The 23,873-nt window shown below is 43.7% G+C and overlaps 1 protein-coding gene across 1 annotated transcript in view; it reads right to left on the bottom strand.

Moving 5' to 3' along the window:
* The window catches only part of Susd1 (sushi domain containing 1), a 105,325-nt gene that overhangs the window by 43,707 nt on the left and 37,745 nt on the right, over window positions 1-23,873 (bottom strand). Inside the window, exons 6-8 of the mRNA XM_051187877.1 lie at window positions 18,335-18,514; window positions 8,847-8,944; window positions 7,634-7,820 (exon numbers count right to left, since the gene is read on the bottom strand). Of these exons, the coding sequence (XP_051043834.1) occupies window positions 7,634-7,820; window positions 8,847-8,944; window positions 18,335-18,514 (465 nt within the window). The remainder of the gene's footprint in view (window positions 1-7,633; window positions 7,821-8,846; window positions 8,945-18,334; window positions 18,515-23,873) is intronic.

Below are 23,873 nucleotides of genomic sequence, written 5' to 3' on the forward strand. Positions count from 1 at the left end.
TTCCTCACTCTCTCCCAACTGTAATGACAGGCACACTCCACCACACCCAGAAATGCATCTACTCCTGAGTTGTATGAACTCAGTGAGGTTCAGAAGAGTTTCTTATAAACTTTAATTTTCTCATTTGTGGACAATTTGTTTACCTACATCATGGGCAGTTGGGAGAACTGAGTGAAATATTGCTACTACTAAAGCTATGACCTTTGTAGCAGGTGTACTTAGATGGGCCATGCTAAAATGCCCTGAAGCCTATCTGTGGACACAGGTTTTGAGAATGAGGGAAACAGTGAGTAAAACTGTGGGTTAGGCACCTCAGAGCTGGTCTTTCCAACAGAAAAATGACCAGAAAGTAGATGATGTAGCAGAAGATATGCTCTCACAGCAGACAGCACATCTCCAGCTTATCGGTGCCCAGCTAGGGCAATTAGCAGTCAGGAGGCAGGCTTGTCCTAACCATTATCTAGAAAAAGTCATCCCTACCTCCTGCGGGTGGGACATTTCTGCAATCCTTTATTTTCTTAATGCAGTCAAAAAGAAGAAACCCCACAGGATGAATTAAAGAACTCACTTTAAGTCCAGGAGTCATCTCTACAGAAAAGCAAATTTCTTAACAAATAAGCCTTTACATTCTCTACCAATGAAAAGGGAGTAGTTTGTTTGCTTGTTTTCTTTCTAAAGTGCTGGGGATCAAACTCACAAGCTCATGTGTGAAACCATGCACTCTGCCCTGAGCTACGTCCACACCCCAAACAAAAGTTTAAACATCTATCAGGGATATTCTCTTTAACAACAACTTTTAATATGTAAGTCTCCCCTGGGAGTCTGTGTCACCTAAGATAATGGCAAATTATTCCAGTCAGAATGAGGATTGCCCAAAGCATTTTAATATTGCTAACACATGCAGCACAAGGCAAATAGCTGAGAGACAATACTCCTGACTATAACCGGGAAATGTGAAAATACGGTTCTAAGAATTTGAAGGCCTGTCATAGCTCCTTTATCTTCACAGTGTTTAAAGTTTTCACAAGGACATCAGAGGGGGAAAACAGCCATGGGATTTTGAGAAGCATCAAATGCATATGTGTGTGAAATATCTGGAAGAAACAGCACATAATGCCTGACTGTATACAAACAAAACCCAAGCAGAAGTGCTGTTTGCAGGTTCCCATGCAGCATAGCCACTATAGTCTGAATTCAGAGGAAGACAGTGCTGGGAACAAAGGCATCTGGCTTTACTTCCCACGCCCACTCCTGACAGAAGTGACTGAGAATAACTAAAAATGGGTCAAAATTTGCATCTGGGTCGGAAGGAAAGGTTGGTTGCCATATGCAAGGCAGACACACGAAGACATCTACACTCAGCCCAGCATGAAAGAGACCATACTAGGGGAGGTCAGAGCAACAATTTGATCTGCCTTCCCAGCAAATGTTCATGATCTCTGAATTTCAAAGGAAGGACTAGAGAACTTGAGCCCGTGGAAGAATCTGGGCAGGACACTAGTGACAAGTGTCCCTGTGGAGCCACCGACCACTAGCCCCCAAATCTAACTGCACATCAGAACACACAGACACTCTAGATGGTGTTGGACACCTAAAGGGTGTCTCAACGCTCACTAGGCAGTTTTCACGACCAAGGACTAAGTCAGTCCTGCTTAGCTTCTCTGACAGATGAGACCAGGCACATTCTGGGTGGTCTGGCTGTAGACTCACCTGGCAATTCTGAGAGGCAGCCAGGGCAAAACATGCATTCACTACCATTGCTAAGGCCAATGGTCATTCCTTAGCACACTGGAGAACCAGCGACAAGGAAGAACATCCAAGTGGTGACCCAGGACCATGTGACAAAAACCCTGGGTTGCCAGGACAGCCTGACTCTGCTGCTGCAACCTGAAGCCAGGCAGTAACCCAGCGCTCAGCAAGTCAGAGAAACCGGGGAGGCATGGAGTCGGCAAGCTACTGGCCAGATCACAGACACACAGGGAGGCAAGACTTAATCCTCCATTTCATTTCTCTCTTGCTGCTGCTTCTACTGTTCTTTCTCTGTTCCGTTCTTCTTCCCTGTTGCTCCGCTTCTTCTCTTAGTTTTCCTTGCCCCTTTTATGCCTCCTAATACAGAGAGTTCTACGCAAAAGCAAAAATCACAGCCACAAGTGACATCTTTTCCAAAAACAAATTAGAATCACAGTATGATCACAAGGTGGATGTTTTTCTTGGAAGCCCACAGGTAGTTAAACATTTTCTTTTGTATTAATTCTCCCACCATAACATCTTCATCTCAAAGCAATGACTCTTTTACTACTGATTAACAGAGTTTTAAGCAATCCAGTATATTTCATCCATTTCCTTTTGGACTAGCAGGCTGCTCTTTGCAGTTTCAGTGTAGCAGATTCCTACAAAACTTTACTCAAGTGGGCTAGCTAACCATCTATTTTTCTTTACACTTTTTTTTTTTTTTACACACAATAGGGTCATTTAATTACCTTTCACAACTTCATTTTCTTGTTGTTGTTGCTTTTTTTTTTTTTTTGATGCATACTGAAACCTGTGATTAATTCTGTAAGCTACATGACCAAGGAATTCAGCAGGCCTCACCTTGGGTGTAGGGACATAATTGCTTTCTTTGATCATCAGCCTGTTTTTTCCACAGGCAGAATTCATGGGTCTATAATGCATGAAACTTTTTTGTTCTTATTTTCCATCTTCTGTAAATCTCACCTCTAACAAAAAGGGAGGTAACTTATAGCCGATTTTTGCCTTTTCTGTATCTCTACTGGAGCAATTGGCAGAATAACCTAAACCATTTTATTGATCATCTTTACTAACTGTCCTAACCACCTGTATCTTTTAGGCTGACTCACTCATCTAACTAATCATCATTGCTCGTATAAAAACCATTTCCATTATGTTCTGCAAGTAAATTGCCCAGTGGGGAGTGGGATTTTTGCATGAAATAATCATGCTATACTAGATACAGCGGGACCCTTTCACATAGTAATCACACCAGGCCAGCTACAGCAGGAACATAACACCAAAAGCAGGAGAAAGTACAGCAGGAACAAGGGGCATCCTGGAGACAACCCCCACTCGCCCCCCCCCAGTGACTCTCCATGGTTTTATTCATCACAGCTCTGCTATTTGGTGAATTGAGCTCCATATGGTGCTCCTGGACACCGACACAGTGCACAGCTGGCCAAGACTAACTGCTTCACAAGTGAACAGAACAAGTGGCTCAGAAATTAAACTCAGGCAGGTGAGCATCCCCACAGCTGTTCCTCAAAGGGGGCAAGCTCACCCGACCTTCATAGGAAGGCCTGAGATTGATCGGCACACTAACATTTTCCAGGGAAAAGTAGGGTCAAAGGGAATGATGTCCATCCTATGAGGAAGCATCCATTTAGACAGAGCTTTATCATCCTGGATAAGTAATCTAGGAGCCTGGGAGACAATGGTTCTATCGCACTAAGTAGAAGAAGGCATGTGTACGTACGAGGTCCAGGATTTTTGTTGCTGTTGTTTTGTTGTTGATAGTGAGATCAAGCAGTACCCACCCATTCTGCACTTTCCATAATAATTTCTTTAAAACATCTGAAATGATTCTAATGAAAGAGGAATGTGCTTGAAAGGAAATATTGAAAGAGGTGGAAATAAAAAAGAGAACTAGCTGAGATTCTTTGCACACTCCTCAAAGAGGAAATGTCCAGGGACCTACAAGACTGACCCCAACTAACATTTGAGCATTGACACTAGTAATCAGAGAAAAATACAGCCACATAGGTTCTTTTAAAAAATGTGGTCAACCCCCTCCAGGAAGGCATCACCCTACATGTGGAGTGGGGGGGGGGAGAAATGGGATGGAAAGGTGGTCAGGGGGCCATGGGAGGGTGAAAGAGAAGGAGGGAGGGAGGGATGGGGAGGGAACTGGGATCAAATAAGAATAATTAATTAATTAATTTTTTAAAATGTGGTCAACTAGCCAGGCAGTGGTAGCACAAGCCTTTACTCCCAGCACTCAGGAGGCAGAGGCAGGGGGTCTCTGTGAGTTTAAGGCCAGCCTGGTCTACAAAGCGAGTTTCAGGACAGCCAGGGCTGTTACACAGAGGAACCCTGTCTCAAAAACCTAAACAAACAAACAAAAAAAAAGTGCCAACTGTAGAAGAAAAACAAAATCTGTACTGTCCATGTACTGTCCAACTCACTGAAAAAAGAAAGCCATGGAGCTGATAAAAACGAAAGAAACAAAGACATGGGGAAATGCCGTGAAAAAAGAAACTAAAATGTTAGATGGGAAATCATAGCCCAGGAAACAATAATGCAAGCCTGATTGCTTATCTGCTCAAATACAAGCCTTTCCCCAGAAATGTTGTGTGTGTTCTGATTCCTAGAATTAGTCAAGGCAGCCTCATCCAGACATCTTTGGAGTATAGTTAACCCAAGTTATGCAAAAGCAAAAGCACAAAGAAACTGAGCCGGTCAGTACTGCACCCAAGTATAGTGTAAGGTAAAGGGTGTTAAGCAGATAGAGTGGACCATTTGCTGCTAGTGAGTGACTCTGTCCATGTGTCAGGAACACTGAAATCCATAGCATCAAATCATGCGAGAGAAACCAACTAGCATCTACAAGAGAAATGAGGGAAACAGAAAACAACCCCTGAAGTCCCGACTCATCTGGTAACTCAGACATGAGGCAGATCTCACTCCACCTACATGCCAACACTCCACTCTCTTACCCAGCATCCACTGCAATGAAAACAGCCTGACCAAGCACACAGGTGGCCATGACTCCTCAGAGCATGGTAAAATGTAACACGACTACAAATTATCATTGAAGTGTAATTATTAAAAAGAAAGGGCTGGGGGGGGCGCTAAAGAGACCCCTAAGTGGTTAAGAGTCCTTTCCACTCTTCCAGAGTTCCCAACACCCACTTCAGATGGTTCAAAACCATCTGTAACTTCAGCTCCAGGGGATCCAAAACATAAAACAAAAAGCAAAATAAATATAACAATAACAATAAGAAGAAGACTGGAGGTGTGGCAAGGAATTTACTAGAAGAGACAGACAGGAGATAACCAACAAAAATAAACTACATAAAAATACCACAAGGAAACAGGCAACTCCATATACTAATTTAAATATGCATGTATACATTGTAGTAGTTTGAATGAAAATGGGAGTGGCATTATTGGAGGCGTGGCCTTGCTGGGGGAAAGTGTGTCACTGGGGGTGGGTTTTGAGGTTTCAGAAGCTCACGCCAGGCCCACCTCTCTTCCTGCTGCCTACAGAGCTTGATGTAGAACTCTCAGCTCCTTCTCCAGCACCATGCATGCCTGTGTGCCACCACGCTTCCTAGCGTGATGATAATGAACTAAACTGTAAGCCCCAATCAAATATCTTCCTTTAAAAGAGTTGCAGTGGTCATGGTTTCTTGTCACAGCAATACAACCCTAAGACATATCTATCAAACTAATAGTGTGATGTGATACAATTATAATCCTTAAAAGGGGAAAATCAGCACAGCAACTGCACAAGTAATGAAAGAGCAGAGAGGACATATATTGGCACATTTTAAAATAATTATTTAAGTCAAAGGGAAACCAGCACAGCGATTAAGTCATTCCTTGAATGCAAAGACAAGGGAATAACTGACAATGTCTCAGGGACTCTGTCAAAACTTAAATCCACAAGGGAGAGGGGAGCCTTTCATTATTAAATAGGAAAATGTGGGTGTATGTTGAGTTTTGCATCCAATTCCAAAATTTGAAACTGCTCTGGGTATGATGGTATATCTATAATCCCAGCACTAGTGAAGTGGAGGCCAGAGGATCAGGAGTTCAAGGCTAGCCTCATAATAAGTTTGAGGATAGCCTGAGCCACATGTCTCAAAAACAACAATCCCAAGAATTTACGAATGTATCAATAAAATCAACTTAAGAGAAGCATGGAAAGGAGACAATAAAAACTAGAATGGATTTAACAAAGCAGAAATAGAGAATACCGTTTAGAAACCAGAGTCCATTCTCTGGAAAAGACAATAAACAGATTGTCTTGGGCTTGTGGTTAAGAGCACTGGCTGCTCTTCAGAGCAAGGCATAATAGCGCACACCCTTAACGCCAGGAAGAGCTGTCAGTGAGTTCAAAGCCAACCTTGCTGTGTATGTAGTGAGCTCAGGACAGCCAGGGTTACACACACAGTGAGACCTGTCTCAAAAACACCAGAAAAGGTGGAGAAAAACGGAGGAAGACACCCAAGGTCAATCTTGGGCTTCCACACACGTACATTCAAGTAGGTGGTTACTCTAACACACACACACACACACACACACACACACACACACACACACACACACTCATACATACACATTTTTAAGAATTCTAAAAAACTTGAGCTGACAAAAGTCATGAAAGAAACTGACAAAGGGGACAACAAATCAACTTCCTAAAGGGGTAAAGCTTAAATAATCCTATGAGCAACTTCGCCTAGTCATAAATGAAGAGGAAAATTCCAGAACCATCAAACTTTCTCAGAGCAGTCTGTGTGTATGTGTGTGTGTGTGTGTGTGTGCTGTGTGTGGTGCATGTGTATGCACGAGTTGTGTGTGTGTGTGTGTGTGTGTGTGTGTGTGTGTGTGTGATACATGTGTATGTAAGAGTTGCATGTGTGTGTGTGTGTGTGTGTGTGTGTGTGTGTGCTGTGTGTGGTGCATGTGTATGTACGAGTTGTGTGTGTGTGTGTGTGTGTGTGTGTGTTATATGTAAGCCAGAGGGCAACACTGGGTGTTCTAAATCATTTATGTTTTGAGATAGTCTGTCACTAAGCCTTCAAGCCCCAGGGATCCTTCTGTCTCTCTGTGCTGAGATTCCAGATGCATAACTACTCAGGGTTTTTAACGTGGGGGCTGGGGATCTGAATTAGGGTCCTTGTCCTGAGTGCCCAGCACTTTACCAACTGAGCCACCACCCCAGCCCTTATTCCTCCTTCTCATCCTCCTCTTTCTTTTACACAGGGTCTCACTATGCAGCCCTGGCTGGCCTGGAACTCACTATGTAGATTATGCTGGCCTCAAACTCACAGAGATCCATTTACTTCTGCCTACAGAGTGCTAGGGTTAGAGGTGTGCACCACCACATCTGGCTCCTGTTCCTACTACTTAAAGCTCCTTTGGGTCCACTTCCCCTTTTGCCAACATGGACCTTTCTGCACCCTAGCGCTGGCTCTGGCTCCCACTTAACCACTCTTGATGCCCCATCCAGAGCAGCTCATGGAAAATGAAAAGGTGACCTTGAGCCTCTGTTCCTCCTCTTCCTTAAGTAAGGGAAAGAAAGGCCTGTGGGGCTTCCTAGCAAACATAAGCCTTGAGACCTGCTACTCCCTGTACACCTGCCACTCCATAGCATCACCATCTAATGTCCCTTCTGTTGCTGCCTGCTTCTCTCCCAGGACTCAACTGAGAGATAGTCACCAGTGCCACTCATCTGGATGACAATAGAATAACAATCCATCCTCCCATTGCTCTGGCTCTACACACGGAGCAGCCGCACCCCTCCACTCACACCTGCAGAAATGCGCTGCCCTGCTGATTTCCCACGTCCTGTGCTCAGAATTCTCCAGAAGGAAGTGCCTTCCTTTCCACCTACCAGGAGTCTGGAAACCAAGGATGGCGGGCACAGAGTGCCAGGGAGGGGCTGCAGAAATGCTCATGGTGTAATTGGCACCTTGTTGGAGGTGAAGGCACACTTCTGGGGTCCTGCTGTCTGTGCTCACATTGACTGTCTCCTCATGAACGGATTCCACAGCATCTGGCTGCTGTCTTTCAATGTGTATCTTTAGAAAAGGAAAGACAAGAGAATCCACCATGACTCCCGTCAGACCAAGACTTCATGGTGCTGGGTGCTGTTTCTCTGCTGTCCCATTTCAGACACTGTGTAACCAGGGAGGAGAGATAGGTCCAATTCTGCGACGAGGGACCTGAGGTCAGGGTCTAATCATCCCAGGACCAATGGGTCCTAAGTTATGACAGAAGTGAGAACTCTACTTGGGAGTGCTCTCCTGACCACAAATGACAATAATTAAAGGAGTCCCTAGTACCAACTCGGCCTATGCTTCCAGCCTTGCTTGGGGAGAAAAGGACAAGTGCTTGGAAACAAGCACTATGAGGATGCCAAACATAAATGCATGTTCCACAGCCACACTCTATTGGATGATATATACATTAAACCTAAGTCTGCAAGTGCCTTAAAAATCCCATCCACTTTTGAAAGAAGCCCTGGAACTGGAAAACAATAACACTGACAAAGTGCCTTCCCATTTCTCATTCAAACCATAGAGTTGACAGATGGCAGCATTAAACAGTATGGCTTGGGGTTGAACCAACTTATGGAAACATCACCATTTTACCTTCATGGTTACTTATAGAATAGCATATAAGACCCATAAAAGAAAATGATTCTTCTCTAATGAGGGAGATTACAAGTATCTTCTAAACTTGCTTTAGCTTTGTGTTGGCTCTAGCTGAAATGTCAACGGGTGTTTTCAAGAATCTTCGCTTAAGGAGGTATCCCAGGAAAGTTTGCAAAATGAAGGAAGTTCACCCAAACTTAAGCATGCAAGCATGCTTCTGCACCAAGACATTGACTCTGCTACTTCATGAGGTAAAATAGTGGTAGCCTGTTGTTATACATTTGCAAACAAATGTGATTTCACTTTATGTGACCTGAGGGAGGGAGGGAAGGAGGAAAGGAGGGAGGGAGCAGAGGGGTGTGTGTGTTGGGGGTGAAGCTCCTATGTGAGCCATGGCCTTCTGGCTCACTCATTTCTGCACTGGAGGGTAAAACAGCTCACTTTACTTACCATGTATACGATCTCAGAGTTTATGCTCTCTGGGCTTATTTGCCACCTCACACAGGTGTCATTAAACACAGACACATCATGAATTTCTATCATCATTTCTAGAATAGAAAAAAGAAAAGAAAGGAATTAACTCATGAACTGCATCAATGGGCTTTGGGAAAATCCTGGTGGACTGGGTGCATCTGTCCAGCTGGTGTCTCCCCTGCTCCCCAGTCACACTGTGATTCAGATGCAGAATTGAGCAATCCAAGCAATCCCAGATGGTAAATCATGAATGAGCCTGGCCCACTGCCTGGCCAGACAAAAAAGAAAAAGATTACTGCCTGAGGGTAGGGAAGAACTCCAACTGTGATTAGTCTGATGGGCCACTGGATGCCACTGGTGTTCCACTAGGTAGGCTGGAGCAAGGTCCAGAACTGAGTTCCCTTTGGAAGCCTCCTTAAAACCACACAGGGAAGATGGTCATCTGACCCCATGTCCCCAACTTACCCAGGGTGGCAGAGCATTCATTCAAGCCACTGCTGTTCCCAAAAAGGGAGAGGGCATGTTCACCATGAAGGATGATTTTTCAGAAGCTTGGGATGAACTGAGGAAGTTCCCCACAGAGTCCCTGATCAGCCTGGGACTATTCTAGAAGAAACCATACAATCTTGATCTGTTGAGAAGCCATGATTGCACTGGGGTCTGCTTATTCTAAATAACCTGCATTTCCATTTCAAGTGATGTACCTGGCAACGTGGGAAAACATAAGGGCTCCCTTAACTGACAGTTTCCAATGGACCCAGCCAGCCTACTACTCACATAGTTGTTCAGCGCGGTGTGGGGAAAATCTACCTTTTCATTTCTTAAGATAAAATTTCCCACAAATATGTAAAGCTATTTCTATTTGCAAATGATATGGTCTTATTTGCATATACTTCTAAGGAAATAAAACTTAAAAAATAAATGGAGGCTAAGAAAAGAGGTCAGCAAGGCTGAGGTTGATATGCGTTTCTGTACAAGAGACAAGAATGATTCAAGAAAATAAAGTGATTTCTTTTACAATAAAATCAAAAAGGAGGAAAAAACAAAACACTTTTAAGTTGGGCATTGCACTCTCATCCCTGGAGACAGGAATTCCCATTTCATCCAAAAAGAATAAAGACTATTTCACGGCCCTGTTCCAGCTTTCCTGTGGAGCCAGACACATAGGTTCCTGGGTCCAGTGTGAGCCAGTCCTGCGTGCACTTTGACAACATGACTGTGCCATGCCTCCTGACCTGGGGCTTCCTTGCTGTGGCTCACACACTCCTAGAAGGGGACAGGGGCTACCGTCTGGGGACAGGAGCTAGTGGACTGGTCACTGCCTTTTCCTCAGAACGCTGTCCTAGCAGTGGAGTGGTCCCTCCTACCAAGGGGAGACTGAGATGTGGCATCCTCACACAGGTTCTTCCTTTCCTTCTTACCTCTCTTGGTCCCCAATTCTGCTTCCTGGGACTTTACTCCCTGTTACATAGTAATACAAATTCCTGGTTCTGTTTTGGGAGAAATTAAAGGTAAGACCTGCATCAAGGTAAGTGAGAAGGGCTGCTTACCTCATAAGTATGAGGACTTATGCTTGGTCCTCAGAAGCAACACTTGTTTGTTTGCTTATGTATTTACTGTGGTTAGCCTAATGGGTCACTGGATACCACTGGTATTCCACTCAGGGAGGCTGGAGCAAGGCCCAGAATCAGGTTCAGTGTTATATGCTTATAACCCCAACATGAGGAAGGTGGAGTCTGCTGCGTCCCTGTCCCATCGAGTAGGTGAGCTCCAAGTCAGTGAAAGATCTCATTTCAAAAGCCCAAGTTTGGCTCCCAGCACCCAGAGCAGACAGTTCACAACCACCTATAACTCCAGCTCCAGGGGATTTGACACAGACACCAGCAATCATTGCACACCCACACAGACACATAAAAATTAAAACAGAGGTCTCCTGTGGAAGAATATCCACAGTTGACCTCTAGCTGGGCATGTGTACATGCTTGTGTGCATGTGTGTGTGTGTGTGTGTGTGTGTGTGTGTGTGTGTGTGAACTATTGTTTACCTTGGGGATAGCAATACTCTAAGTAACCCCTGTTCCTTCCCTATAGTAATTCTCAGTCACCACAAGGAAAAAGGAGCCTGAACCTTAAACACCTGCAGAGCTAACACAATTCTCTTGTACAGAACCAAGCTCAAAGCTGAATTCACCTGGTTTACTGATCTTATGCCCATCAATGCTTTTATACATTTACTAAATCTTCCTATCCTGGCATTACCTAGGTTCTACTTCCGACCATATTTGTGTCTGGATAAATCCAAGCTGTCTATAAATAAGTGAGAATAAATTGAGGTAGAGACAAAAACACAAATTTCTGTAGAGATATCAGCGTATCGGGTCTCTACATCGATGATAACATGAAAAAAAGAATACAGTTGCCAGCACGAATCAGCAAAGATACATGAGGACCTTGTTGGTTCACCTCCTTGGGTGGAAAGATGATGTTGACACCGGTGTGACAGCCTGGATAAGCTTCAATTACTACTGGCCACTTCTGCTGCTGCCCTTCAAAGCCCCAGAACTTCCAACATCTCTGCTCACTCACACAGCCTTCTGATGATAGCTTAGCAGCTGGTCCAGGGAAACAGAAGTACCCCGCCCCCAGTTTCGCCCTGAATTGCCAATAAAGCAAACAGCCTTCCTGTTCGGATTGCCTGTGTCACTCAAGTAGAGATTAGAAAAGGGTTTCCTTTCTTGGTCTTCCTTTTTGCTCATTCACTATGACAACTGTAAATGACGTCTCAAAGATGCCATCTGCCTCTAGCCTGTGCCACGCTCTGCACAGATGGGACCCAGATCTGATTATAGAGATGCCAGATATTCCACCCCAAAGAGAAGCTGAGCAAAGTTGGTGACTCTTCCCACCATGTACCTACAAACAGGAGGAAAAGATGTTTTTATAAAATCATCAGGTGTTAACTGTCGGCATCAGTGCTGCCCTTTGAAAATACGACACTGGTACGCCAATTCTAACTATGCCAGCAACTGAAAAACACATACAGGCTGACAAGATGGCTCAGGGGATAAAGGCAGTTGCCAACCAAGCCTGCTGACCTGAGTTTGATCTCTGAGCCCATAGGTTGTCCTCTGCCCTCCACATGTGCAGTGGCATGAATGCACACACACACACACACACACACACACACACACACACACACACACACACACAAATGCCTAAACAAGTGTCATAAAAATTGAAAAGAACGAAGAAAAGAAGAAAAACACGTGGAAAAGCCTTTGAAGCCACCTCATTTCCATTCACTGCTCACTATGTACAGAACCGCTACCCAGTGCCAAGCATCCTAGCGTGTCAAACACTGGGCTGTGAGGAACACTAGGCTTGAGTTTTTCCCTCAAGGAGCATGTTGCCTAATGGAAGGGGCAAACACAGATGCAGACAAATCACAGCTCAGTAGCATTATCACAGGCTCTGCACAAACGTTGAAGGGTACGGAACAGGAAGATTAACAGCTCTAACCAGAGGACCTAGGGAATTCAGTTTCATGGAGAGCCCAGCCTAGGTAGATAAATGGCTGCAGAGTAGGGAAGACATGTGAGCAGAAAGAACAGCAGGTCTGAATAGCATGCTAGTGGAAGGGTGAGGCGGTAGAGTAATGAGGGGGATGTCAGTTGTACAGAAGGGAGGCTGCAGAGGAAGCACGGGATGGAACAGGGGAAGGGCTTGCTTGCCGGATTCAAGACAGACACTCCTCCAAACTGAGACAAGCCGAGGATAATGATAGGGGCAGTTTTCCCTTTGGAAGGAAGTACTAGAGTGCAGAAGGACCGGAGGTCATAAAATAGAGTGTAATACTATTTACTCCATGACAACTACATGTCAGGCTCAGACTGCTCTCGACAGGCTTGATCTCATTTTCCCAGCAGTCATAAGGAGCAGTAATAAAAACAGTAAGAGTGAACACTTATTGAGTTATAACTATGGACCAGTGAGTGTGCACAGGACTTTAACCTTCAAAATAACCTTACAACTAGACATCACCATGTCCATTTTTTAGACCTCAGACTTGGACACTAAAGGATAGACAGTATGAGGGACTGAGTCTGGACTCAAAATTAGACATATCACACCCTACCACTAAGAGCTCTGCACTGGAGTCTGCACTGAAGTAGATACTCCGGCAGGAGGTTAAGGCATGAAATTGGGGTGCTGTATTATGAAACGAGAAACAGTTCTGAGGGAGATGGATGGGAGGTGAGGGAGCGGGAGCAAAGAGGAGTCCCGGCTGACTGCCAGCCTTTGAGCTGAATGAAGGGCCCTTCACTGCTCTCCAAAGAAACACGAGCGAGTGGAGGCAGAGCCGGCTTGTAAGATGTGATGATGAACTGTGTTGAGGACCTGCTAGGTGCCAGCTGTCTGCTAACCGTCCAACGGGAAAATAGCTTTAAAAGCAATGGGTTTGTGGTTGGAAGTAGAAGACATGGGCGAGTGAAAGCAAGACATGCAAGTAGGTCACGGAGAGGGGCTTGGTGCAGGGAAGAGGAAGGGGAGTGGCTATAAGAAAGTATGCCCAGGAAGCGAAGGAAAGGAAGGGCATGGAGGCATGACTCTTTCTTGAAAGCAGCTTCCCTTCATTCTCACTCAGCTCCCTCTCTCCATCCAGGTTGGGTTAGCATATGTCATTAGGCCCAGGAGCAAGGTCAACCTCCCTCTCTCCCACCCTTTATCATTTCTCCTTGATGAAATGCCCACTCAGTCATGCTTAGACTTGGGGTTTGACCTTGTATCTGTCCAGTTGCAGGACATATAGGCATGTCCAATTTGACAAAAAAGAAGGACCCTTGACTATAAACAGTCTAATTCTTCCTTTCTTTTTGTTAAATCCTAAGTCAAAGTTATGTAAAATGGGTAAAAGGGGCATACCTAAATTCCTAAAATGAATTACATAGTTTAGGTGATTTTTTGTGGCATATAAATAAATGTTTATATGTTCATTGGGTGTTAATTTTTTGTGCACATTAGGAAAAATACATCTAGCTCATCAGCATCATGATATACCACATACTATTAAGAATTCTTGGTTGGTACATTCAAATTACAAATTTAAATTGTTCATGAGATGCCTTAGTTATGCTTTCTTTTGCTATGAAGAGACACCACAACCACAGCAACCCTTATAAACATCTAATCAGGGTGGCTCCCTTACAGTTTCAGAGGTTCATTTCATAAACATCATGGCAGATAGCATGGCAGCATGTAGGTAGATGTGGTGCTGGAATGGTAGCTGAGAGCCCTACATATTACAGGCAACAGGAAGTCAACTGTAACACTGAGCAAAGCTTAAGGAAAGACCTCACAGCCTGCCTCCACATGACACACTTCCTCCAACACGACCATCCCTACTCCAACAAGATCATACCTCCTAGTAGTGTCTTTCTCTTTGGGGGCCATTTTCTTTCAAACCACCACATCAGGCATGGTGATATAGACTTAGCTGCTTGGGAGGCTAGGGCAGGGAGATCCGAGAACAGGAGTTCAAGACCAGCTTGAGCAATATAGCAAAACTCCATCTCAAATGTGCCTGTGTGTGTATAAAATGTGCGTGTATATATATGTATATATAAATGTATATGATATTTTAAAAGAACAAGTGATGCAAATAATTCTTTATTCAAAGGTCATCAGGGTGGTATGCAAAGAATTCAAGCTTAGAAGAACATGAATAGAAAGTGTGGGATTCCAGGGCCCCCAGACTTGAGTTCAAATCATAACTCCATCAAGTACTAGTTACAGAATGACCCTAAGAAAATTGCTTAACTGCTGAGTCTCAGATCACTCAGCTATGAAATGAAAATATTTGCTTTACAGATTTCTCTGAGGATGAAATGAAACCAAGCATTAAGGTCCCCAAGAGAACCCTGGGTGTGCAAGCTGGTGTTCAGTGAACACAGCAATGATGTTGATAATCCAAACGTTATACACATATCCAGACCCAATCCAGCTGTATCTGTTGTAGTAATGTGCCAATTTACCCCAGCCAGACTTTCCTGTCCATTTAAAATGGACAGGGCTGCAAGTGAGCACTCACTGGGCTGGCGAGGAGGGTTGGCAACCAAGGAGGGACAGAGAAAACAGGAGCTTGGTAGCATTTGCAGTAGTATGCAGCAGAAAGGATCCTGGCAGATCAGCAGTCTGTGTTTCAACAGAGTCATTGCCCTCCCAAGAGCCTGGAATGATGGAGAGCCAGAGCATGGAGGGTTAACCTTGTAATTATTAACCCAGACTCTAAACATAAAAGCTAAATGACCTGTGCAGGATGGAAGCTGGGGACAGCCTTATCAAGAATGAATCGGCCTCTTTGATCTTGAAGTAAACTGACTCACTAAGGCAAAGCTTCCACCTCGGGTTTTTCCAGACACTAAAGTACTTGCCTAATTCCCAGCTGTCTGGAATTTCTAGTTCAAACTGGCCTGAGAGAAAAAAGTCCCACCACTTGGGCCTTAGGGAAGAAAGTCCTACCACCTTGGCAGAGTTCATGCTCCATGAAAAACATTCCAGCTCTGGGCCACTAACGCAGAGGCATGGGGGCTCCAAACACATTTGACAGTAAATAGAAACAAACCGTGTACGGATAATTCATTCCACCCAGCTCAGAATTCGACATAGAAACATAGAAAGAGGAGTGAATGGAGTGGGAACAAGGGAGGGTAATAACAGGGTAAGAAGCTAACCGTGAGCACTGAGGGAAGCAAACACAAGATGAACTGGGGGAGTCAGGCTGGGGGACAGAGACATTGATGAAAACCAGGGGAGAGAAAAAAAGAAGAGGGGGCAGCCAAGCAAGAGCCATGACAACCAGCATCTCTCTCGCTTTTCCAGAAGCTTCTCCAGCCTCCCCTTCCATGAATTAATCAGCATGTAAATCACTCCCTTTATCTGTGAAAATCGAATTTAGCTGCCAATCCTGATGGAGGGCACACAAGCCTCCTCACAGAACGAGCCTAGCTCCCAGGGAGAATGCCTTTTTCTCTCCTTAAATCAAAGCTTGCATAAGCCCATGGAACAGCGGCAGCTGGAGCCACAGCCTTAGTGAAAGGTAGAAGGCTGAGGACAGCAATTATAATTAGCCGTTACATAACATGTTTGTTCTTCAAAGTGCTGTACAAGGATCAGCTAATTAATAGCTCACTGTGCCCCATGCAGATCCCCTGGTTTTTCATGTACTGAGTAATCCTTGTGCCCCCACTGAATTCTGAATGGTGGTAGCAGAGGACCTTGAGCAACGGGGCAAATGGCAAAGAGGCCACAGCTATACCTAGCTCTCTTTCCTGGGGAAAGCTGCCTTACCCTCCAGGTAAGTGTTGGAGCTGCTGGCAGAGATGTGACAGAGACCATCAGCCTAGTTCAGTTTGGTCTTAGAGAAGCAGGAAGACCAGGCCCTGGGGTCCTCCTTGGTGTGTGCTATAGACTTGGCCTTGCTTCTCTGCTCAGCCAGCGAGACATCTCCAGAACAAGCTGGCCTAAGTCTCTGGGTCCTCATCTTCTTTTTTCTCCCCACTTTCTAGGCTACATAATTTGCATGTATGATGGTGATAGCTGAATGTAAGAATTTTCTGTCTACTTCAGGGAGTCTTTACCCACAGACTTCAGCAGTCTGTGATGATTTGAATTTATTTATAAAACATTACAAGGACATATGAACATGCATTTCCTTGGGGAGAGGTCTGATTCTTTTACCACACTGTAAATTCAAAAAAAAAAAAAAGTAGTGCTTCACACACAGTACACACTACATAGATATGGGATGAATGGATGGGTAGGATAGATACCATCAAATTCCATCTCAGGGATGGGGAGATGGCTCAGTCCATGAGGTGCTTGCCACACAAGTGTGAGGACCTGAGGTCAACACCCAGAACTCTCATAAAAAAGTAGGGCATGGTGGCCTACTCTTGTAGTCCTAAGAAGACAGGTACAGACAAATCCCTGGGGTTTACTGGCCAGTCAGGTTATTCTTATTGGTGATCTCTGAGTCAATGAGAGACCCTGTTTCAAAAAAATAATAATAAGGTAGATGGATCCTGAGAAACAACATCTGAAGTTGACTTCTGGCCCCCATGCACACACATGTACATGTACAAATGCATCTGCATAAACACATACACATAAAGAAAGAACAATATAATTAGAGCTGTAGTGTTGTGAGGGGATAATCTTTCCATACACTGTGAAGATGTGTCTCTGCCAAGTCAAGTTATGATTGCTTTAATAAAGAGCTGAACAGCCAATAGTTAGGCAGCAGAGTATAGATGTGACTTCTGGACAGAGTTAGGAACTCTGGGAAGAAGCGAGGCAGGGATTTGCCAGAAAGACATAGAGCAAGTCAGATGTATAGTATGGAGGAGACAGAATGGCCCACATGAACAAGCCTAAGCTAAGGCCAAGCTTTCATAATTAATAAGAAGTCTCTATGTCATTGTTTGGGAGCTGGCAGTCCAAAAACAACGTCCAAGTACATAGTGTTTTGTGTGTGCGTCTGTGTGTATACAACAGAATATTTCTCACCTTTAAAAAGTAGTGAAAAAGGCATATCCTACATTGTTGGTGTATCTTCAAAATAGTATGCTAAAGCGGGGAGGTGGCGGTATACACCTTTAACCCCAGAACTTAGGAGGCAGAGGTAGGTGGATCTCTGTGAGTTGAAGGCCAGCCTGGTCTACAGAGTGAATTCCAGGACAGCCAGAGCTACAAAGAGAAACCCTGTCTCAAAAAACAAACAAACAAACAAACAAACAAACAAAAGTATTCTAAGTGAAATAAGGCAAGCTAAAACCAGACAAACAAAAAACCAAAATAAAACTTAAGGACCACATGATTCTACTTCTATGGAATGCCAAAAGTGGTCAAATTCCTTCGAGATGGAAAGCACAATGGAAGGGTCTATGGGGAGGAAGGAATTCCAAGTTCCAGTTTTAAAAGATAAAAAGTTCTGGAGATTGGCTATACAAAAATATGGATGAACATAATACCAATGAATTGTATGCTGAAAAAGAATCAATACAGTTTTTGTATTTTGTGCTTTGACACAATTAAGTAAAACTTAACTCCTTGTATGTTGCTGTCTTTTGTCTGAAAAGCTGTTGGGCCAAAATATGCTAAGAGTCTGAGAAAAAGGTTCATAGACTAGATTGTCTCAGCTGGTTAAGATGAAAAGGCAAAAACAAACAAACAAAACATAGTGAATTATAATATTTCAAAACATGAACGTGTAAAATTCTCTATACATCTTATTTTCCCAATGTACCTTCTAAATCATCAAGATTAAGCTAATACATCTAAGCACAAGAGCCCACCCATATAAATGGCAGAGGCAGGCACAATCCACAAGGAGGCAGCTTTATACTCCACGCTCCTTCTGCTGTTGTGTTCCCAGGTAGGAGGAGCCCAGCAGAATGGAATCTGTACCTGTGCACAAGTAAGTGATTTCACTCCAGGAGCCTTTCTCTGTGCAAACAGAAGAGATCGTTTCTCCAGGACCCTCAAAGCCTTCCTGACAGACGTAGTGAGCAACACTGCCCAGGCTGGAACTGTGATTCCCCACCAAGATGGCGTTCTGGACTTCGGGAGGGCTACCACAGCTGATCTCTGCAACGAGAAGCAACAGTACACCTGCTATGAGCCCTGACTTCCATGCCAGCAATTAGGATCTCAGAAATAAACATTTCATGATGACAAGGGCCATTCATCTGGGAAAAGAGAAAACACAAACTCCCTCAAATAACTCAAATACAATTATATAAAATTAAGGTTGCTCAGAAGTACAGGAAACCGGTATGTCTGGATCTAATGAAATTTTCAAACGTGCACACAGAGAGAAGAGCCGAATTATAAGATGGCTTACTTATAGAGCTCCTTGTCCGTGAAATAATACTTCTCAGGGTTCATTTGCATACTAAAGTTCCATAGAACGTTTTACTGTGTATCGTCAGATCATTAAATCTTGAGTCAGTGATAGGGCATTGGAGCAACTGTTGTCAGCTGAATAGTAAATAAAATATTACAAGATCCTTGACATTCTTAAAGCAAAGTGATGCAGAAAGTGTTTATCTTTCTACATTCAAGGTACAGGCTATTCTCAAGGGGAAAGGACATTTGCAGAAAGGCAGATTGGAAAGTGTTAAGCTGGTGTAAAGTTTCTCTTCCACAACCTTAAAAGACAGGCACAGAATTTTGCGTGGAAGAAAGAGTATGATGTAATCGTCTTAGTCCATCCATCCAAACCAGACCTCAGAACACAGGCAGTCGCCTTCAGGTACTTTTAACTTTCAAAACATCCTGTGTATCTTTTCTGACAAAAATTCAAAAAAATCTAATAAAATATTGACTTAATAAATACTTCTAAGCCCAGCACTTAACCTGGACTGCACAGTGAAACACTGTCTCCAAAACCAAATACTTGTTGAATGAACAGATCTTTTCTTAGCCTCCTCCTCTCACCCTCTGGCTGCAGACATTGTTCATGGCCTCTTAGCTTTCCTGTTTTCTTCTTGAAATCTCACTGATTGGGTGGCATCAATGACGGAGTTCAGCTTTTAGATCTATGCCTACTTTGCCAGCATCCTTTGCCCGCCTTTTTAATCATTTCAGAAAAAAAAGGACACAAAACAAATGCAAATAAATATGAATAGATATGCAATTCTGTCTTTAATATTGAAACATCAGAAACTATATTTATCAAAAGAGAACTGGGCTTTATGTGTGGTGGTCCTGTCTACAATGCCAGCACCCGGGAGGGGAAGGCAGGAAGAAGAGGCATTTACAGCCAGTCTTGGCTACAAGAAGCTCAAGGAGAGAGAGAGAGAGAGAGAGAGAGAGAGAGAGAGAGAGAGAGAGTGAGAGAGAGAGAGAGAGAGAGAGAGAGAGAGAGAGAGAGAATTAGGCAAATAAACCACAAACACTGCTGAGCAAGTCATAGAAAGAGAAATATTCTCACACTGATGTGAAAAGACACCCATGATATAAAGACATGGTATTGAGTCAAACAGCGGACTTCATCTACATACATAGAAGACTCTTTGCATGTTTTCCTTTCTTTGATTCCAAAGTTAATTGCATACATATGTTGAGAAATGGATGGAAAAAGTGTGTTTCAAAAAATATATAGGAACTTGGAAAATACTGGTTAATGTCTGTTAATAGACTCTTATAGTTCCTACTCACTCTCCAATCAAAAGTAATCTAGTCTAATAAGAAAAGGAATCAGAATAGGCATATCTTAAGAAGTAGGGCAGGGAGCCAGGCAGTGGTGGTGTACACCTTTCATCCCAGCACTCAGGAGACAGACACAGAAGGATCTCTGCAAGTTCCATGCCAGCCTGCTCTACAAAGTGAGTTCCAGGACAGGCTCCAAAGCTATAGAAAAACATATCTGGGTGGGGGGAGGACAAGGAAAGGAAAGGAAAAGGAAGGGAAGGAGGAAGGAAGGAAACAGGAGGGGAGACAGGTATTCACATGGATGAACACTGAAATTGGCAAGGTACACAGGTAACTCTCTGTAGCCATTTAAATTGGATCACTTGATACGACACTATTAAATGAGTCTAAAGGTTGAGCAACATCAAAATATTAGTAACAGAAACACAACTCCAAAGTTTTCCAGTAAATCTTGATCAGTGAGGCTTAGGGACCAGGTAAAAGTAAGTCTGTCACTGAGGTGACAGTGAGCAGTTCACAGGAACAGTGCTACTCCAGAAAGAACGGCGAATGTAAGAGGACAGGGGATGCAGCCCAGTTCTAGAGCATCCTCAAGAGCACACCACTAGACAGAGAGTAAGGTGCCTGCCTGCACCCCCGCATGGAGGAAGAAGCAAGAGAATCACAAGTTCAAAGTCAGCTTTTAATCCCAGCACTTGGGAGGGAGAAGCAGGATTTCTGTGAGTTCAAGGCCAGCCTGGTCTACATAGTGAGTTCCAAGACAGCTGGAGATAGACTGAGAAACACTATCTCAAAATAAATAAAAAGTTCAAAGTCACACACACACACAGCACAAGGGAGAACTACAGTAATTCCACATGTAATCAGTAATCTCAGCTGTACCTAAAAATGAAAAGTGTGTGTGGGGGGGGAATCCTTATGCTATTCATTTTGATTTTTAGTTTTCTGTGGAAAGTCAGAAAATCTGCCATTCCTGACATCCACACCACTAAAATAAAAGTTCGCTTACTGAGCTAAAGTATTCAGAACAACAACAAAAAAAAAATGATACACTGTGTCCCCACAGCCCCATCAACCATGCTTGGTCTTAGAACCCTTACCAAGCATGCTGATATAAGCTGTCAGCTCAGGTACACAGGAGGCTGAGGCAAGATCTCAAGCCCAAGACCGTCTGAGCTGCACTGTCAGCTCAAGGACCGATGGGAAAATGCAGTAAAATCTTGTGCAAAATCAAAGTAAAGTGGGGGACAGGGGTATAGCTCAGTGGGACAATGCTTGTCTAGCATGCACAAGGCCCTAGGTTCAATCCCCAATGCTACAAAAAAGAAAGGAGGGTGGTGGTGGGGTTCTCTTAAGTCCTTGATACAGAATTCTGGATCTAATGAATTTGATGGTCATTTCCTAGATCAGATTCTCATCTGCTGCCGTTGGAGTTATCCAAAGAGCTATATTAAATACAACAGCCCAGCCAACCTCATCACGGGTAGCTTCCGGTCAACACAAATTCAAATCACAAGCAGTTATGGCACCAGAATGAAGTGGTCACTTCATAAAGTCCCAGCTCAATCTACTTATGTCCCATGTTTGCTTACAGGGCTCTGTTCTCTTTTCATACATGTTTACCAAATACAAGACCCCTTAGCCTTCAGATTGTTTTCCCAGCATCAAACCTCTACTGGCCCCAAACATTGCTAGCCATTGGTATTATTTGTGTGTAGATGAGCAGTCAACCAAACAAGTAGTTAATGTTTTCTAAGTCTGCCTAGTCACTTGCATATAAAATTTCTAGTTTAAGCTAGGACTCAGTTACAGCAAATAGAAGAGGAAATAACAGAGAAGGGCTGGAAATTGAAATACCAATGAGAACTGAAGCTGAAAATACAGCTGTGTGTACCTTGAATATGGGCACTCCTAAAGATCTCAGTGGGGAGGTTAGGAAAGGAATCCAGCAATAGAAAGCTGAATTATCAGTGGACTGTAGGTTCTAAGAGAACAAGGAGACAGAAGACAATAAGGTGGCTCCCATCTTAAACACGTCCAAGAGCAACGGAAAGCCTGATAACTTTAGTACTTTAGTTGTAATTGCAAGAAGTTTATAATTTATAAAGTAGTTACCAGATTGATGATAAATCATTGGTTTGGTCTCTCTAAAGTGGAAAATTCAAAGGCAGATAGTATCCACAGCTGTGTGAGTTCCTACTACAGACATATTCAAGTTGCACAGTCCCTTGGCAGAAGATATTTAGAAATGCTGTGTGATTTGGATGAAGCACGTTGTTCTAAGCCCTTATCAATAAGTACCACACAGGGAGTGTATGAAAAGCATGCACGTTGACAAGTAGGGCTTTAGTGTGCAATGGGCTCCATGTTTAAGGACTTGTTCTCCAGCCAGTGGCACTGTTTTTGGAGATTGCAGAACCTCTGGAATCTTCACGTTGTGGTGACCCCAAGCATAGAATTATTTTTGTTGTACTTTGTAATTGTAGATTTGGTAATGTTACGAACCTAATGTAAATATCTGATATGCAGGATATCTGGTATGTGACCCCTGTGAAAGGGTCTTTTGACCCCCAAAGGGGTCACAGCCCACAGGTTGAGAACTACTGCTGTAAGTAGCACTTAATGGGTTCTGGAAAGATCAGAACCACAAGAGCAATGATAGTGAAGGCCCAGCTCATGAGGCTTCAGAGAACAAGGATTCTGTTGGGGATTAGGCAAGGGGCTGTTTGTGTCATGCTCTGTCAAAGAGTCCAGTTGTGTTCTACCTGGCTCTTCAAAGTCCCAGTGAGGCTAAATCTGCAAGTATTATGTTAACTTGTTTGATAGAGGAAATTTCAAGATGTCATAACATTAACAAAAAACATGGTCACTGTTCACTTCTTCCAGCTACATTTATAGTGCCGATAGGGTTTTAAAAGAACAGAAAGAAGCTTTTTTTATGGACTTTTTTTTTTGGGGCAGGGAGAGGAGCATGCTACAAACAAGACAGGTGTGGGCAAAACGGTAGTTGTTACATTAGCACCGTTGAAGGAAAGTCGCAAACTCTGAGACATAAAGACACAAACTATGGTACTGTGAGAGTAAGAGCCCACCGAGTAAAGGCCCTAGGATGTAAAAACATAAGCTAATTTCCACTGCAGGGTTCCTGCCCCTGTTCAAATAGGACTGCCAAGGAAATATTTTGCCTGGGGTCAGTCAGGCAGGCACTCAGAGACCACTACATTGTGGTAAATGAAGGCCAGGAATGTCTCCAGTTGACAGTGAAATTTAGTGCTAGTCCTGTAGGTATATAGAATGTAAATACTCAAGGGTTAAGACTTCAGAGGGGGAAAAAAGGCACTGAAGTCAGGCAATGTGTGGCAGGGTTGGGTTTCTTACATGGGGCTCCTGAGTGGGCTGTGCACGAAACTGTGATAGTTACAGTAGACATGTCAGAAGCTCTAGGTACCAAGCAGAGCTGACCCAAGAGAAAGGATGTGTGTACTTCAGACAACAGAGGTGTGTGGGGTGAGGTTACTCAAGGCTGGAGCGCCAGGTGATGCTACCACAGCCCTGGATACTGGACACAGAGCTTCAGAGGTTGGTGCTTCCCCTGATGGGTTTCAGTCTTGTTTTGGCCAAGCCTTTCCTTTCTATCATCCAATTCCTCCCTTTTGGGATGGGAAGATTTACTCTGAGCCAATGTACACTGGAATGCATAATGCATGTTTTGACTTCACAATCAAAAGTATGCCTATGGCTCAGAAAAGACTCCTGACTACAGATTGTTGACCAGTGTTGAAACTGTTAA

The sequence above is a fragment of the Phodopus roborovskii genome, unplaced genomic scaffold (genome assembly GCF_943737965.1).
Source record: "Phodopus roborovskii unplaced genomic scaffold, PHOROB, whole genome shotgun sequence".
Taxonomy (NCBI): domain Eukaryota; kingdom Metazoa; phylum Chordata; class Mammalia; order Rodentia; family Cricetidae; genus Phodopus; species Phodopus roborovskii.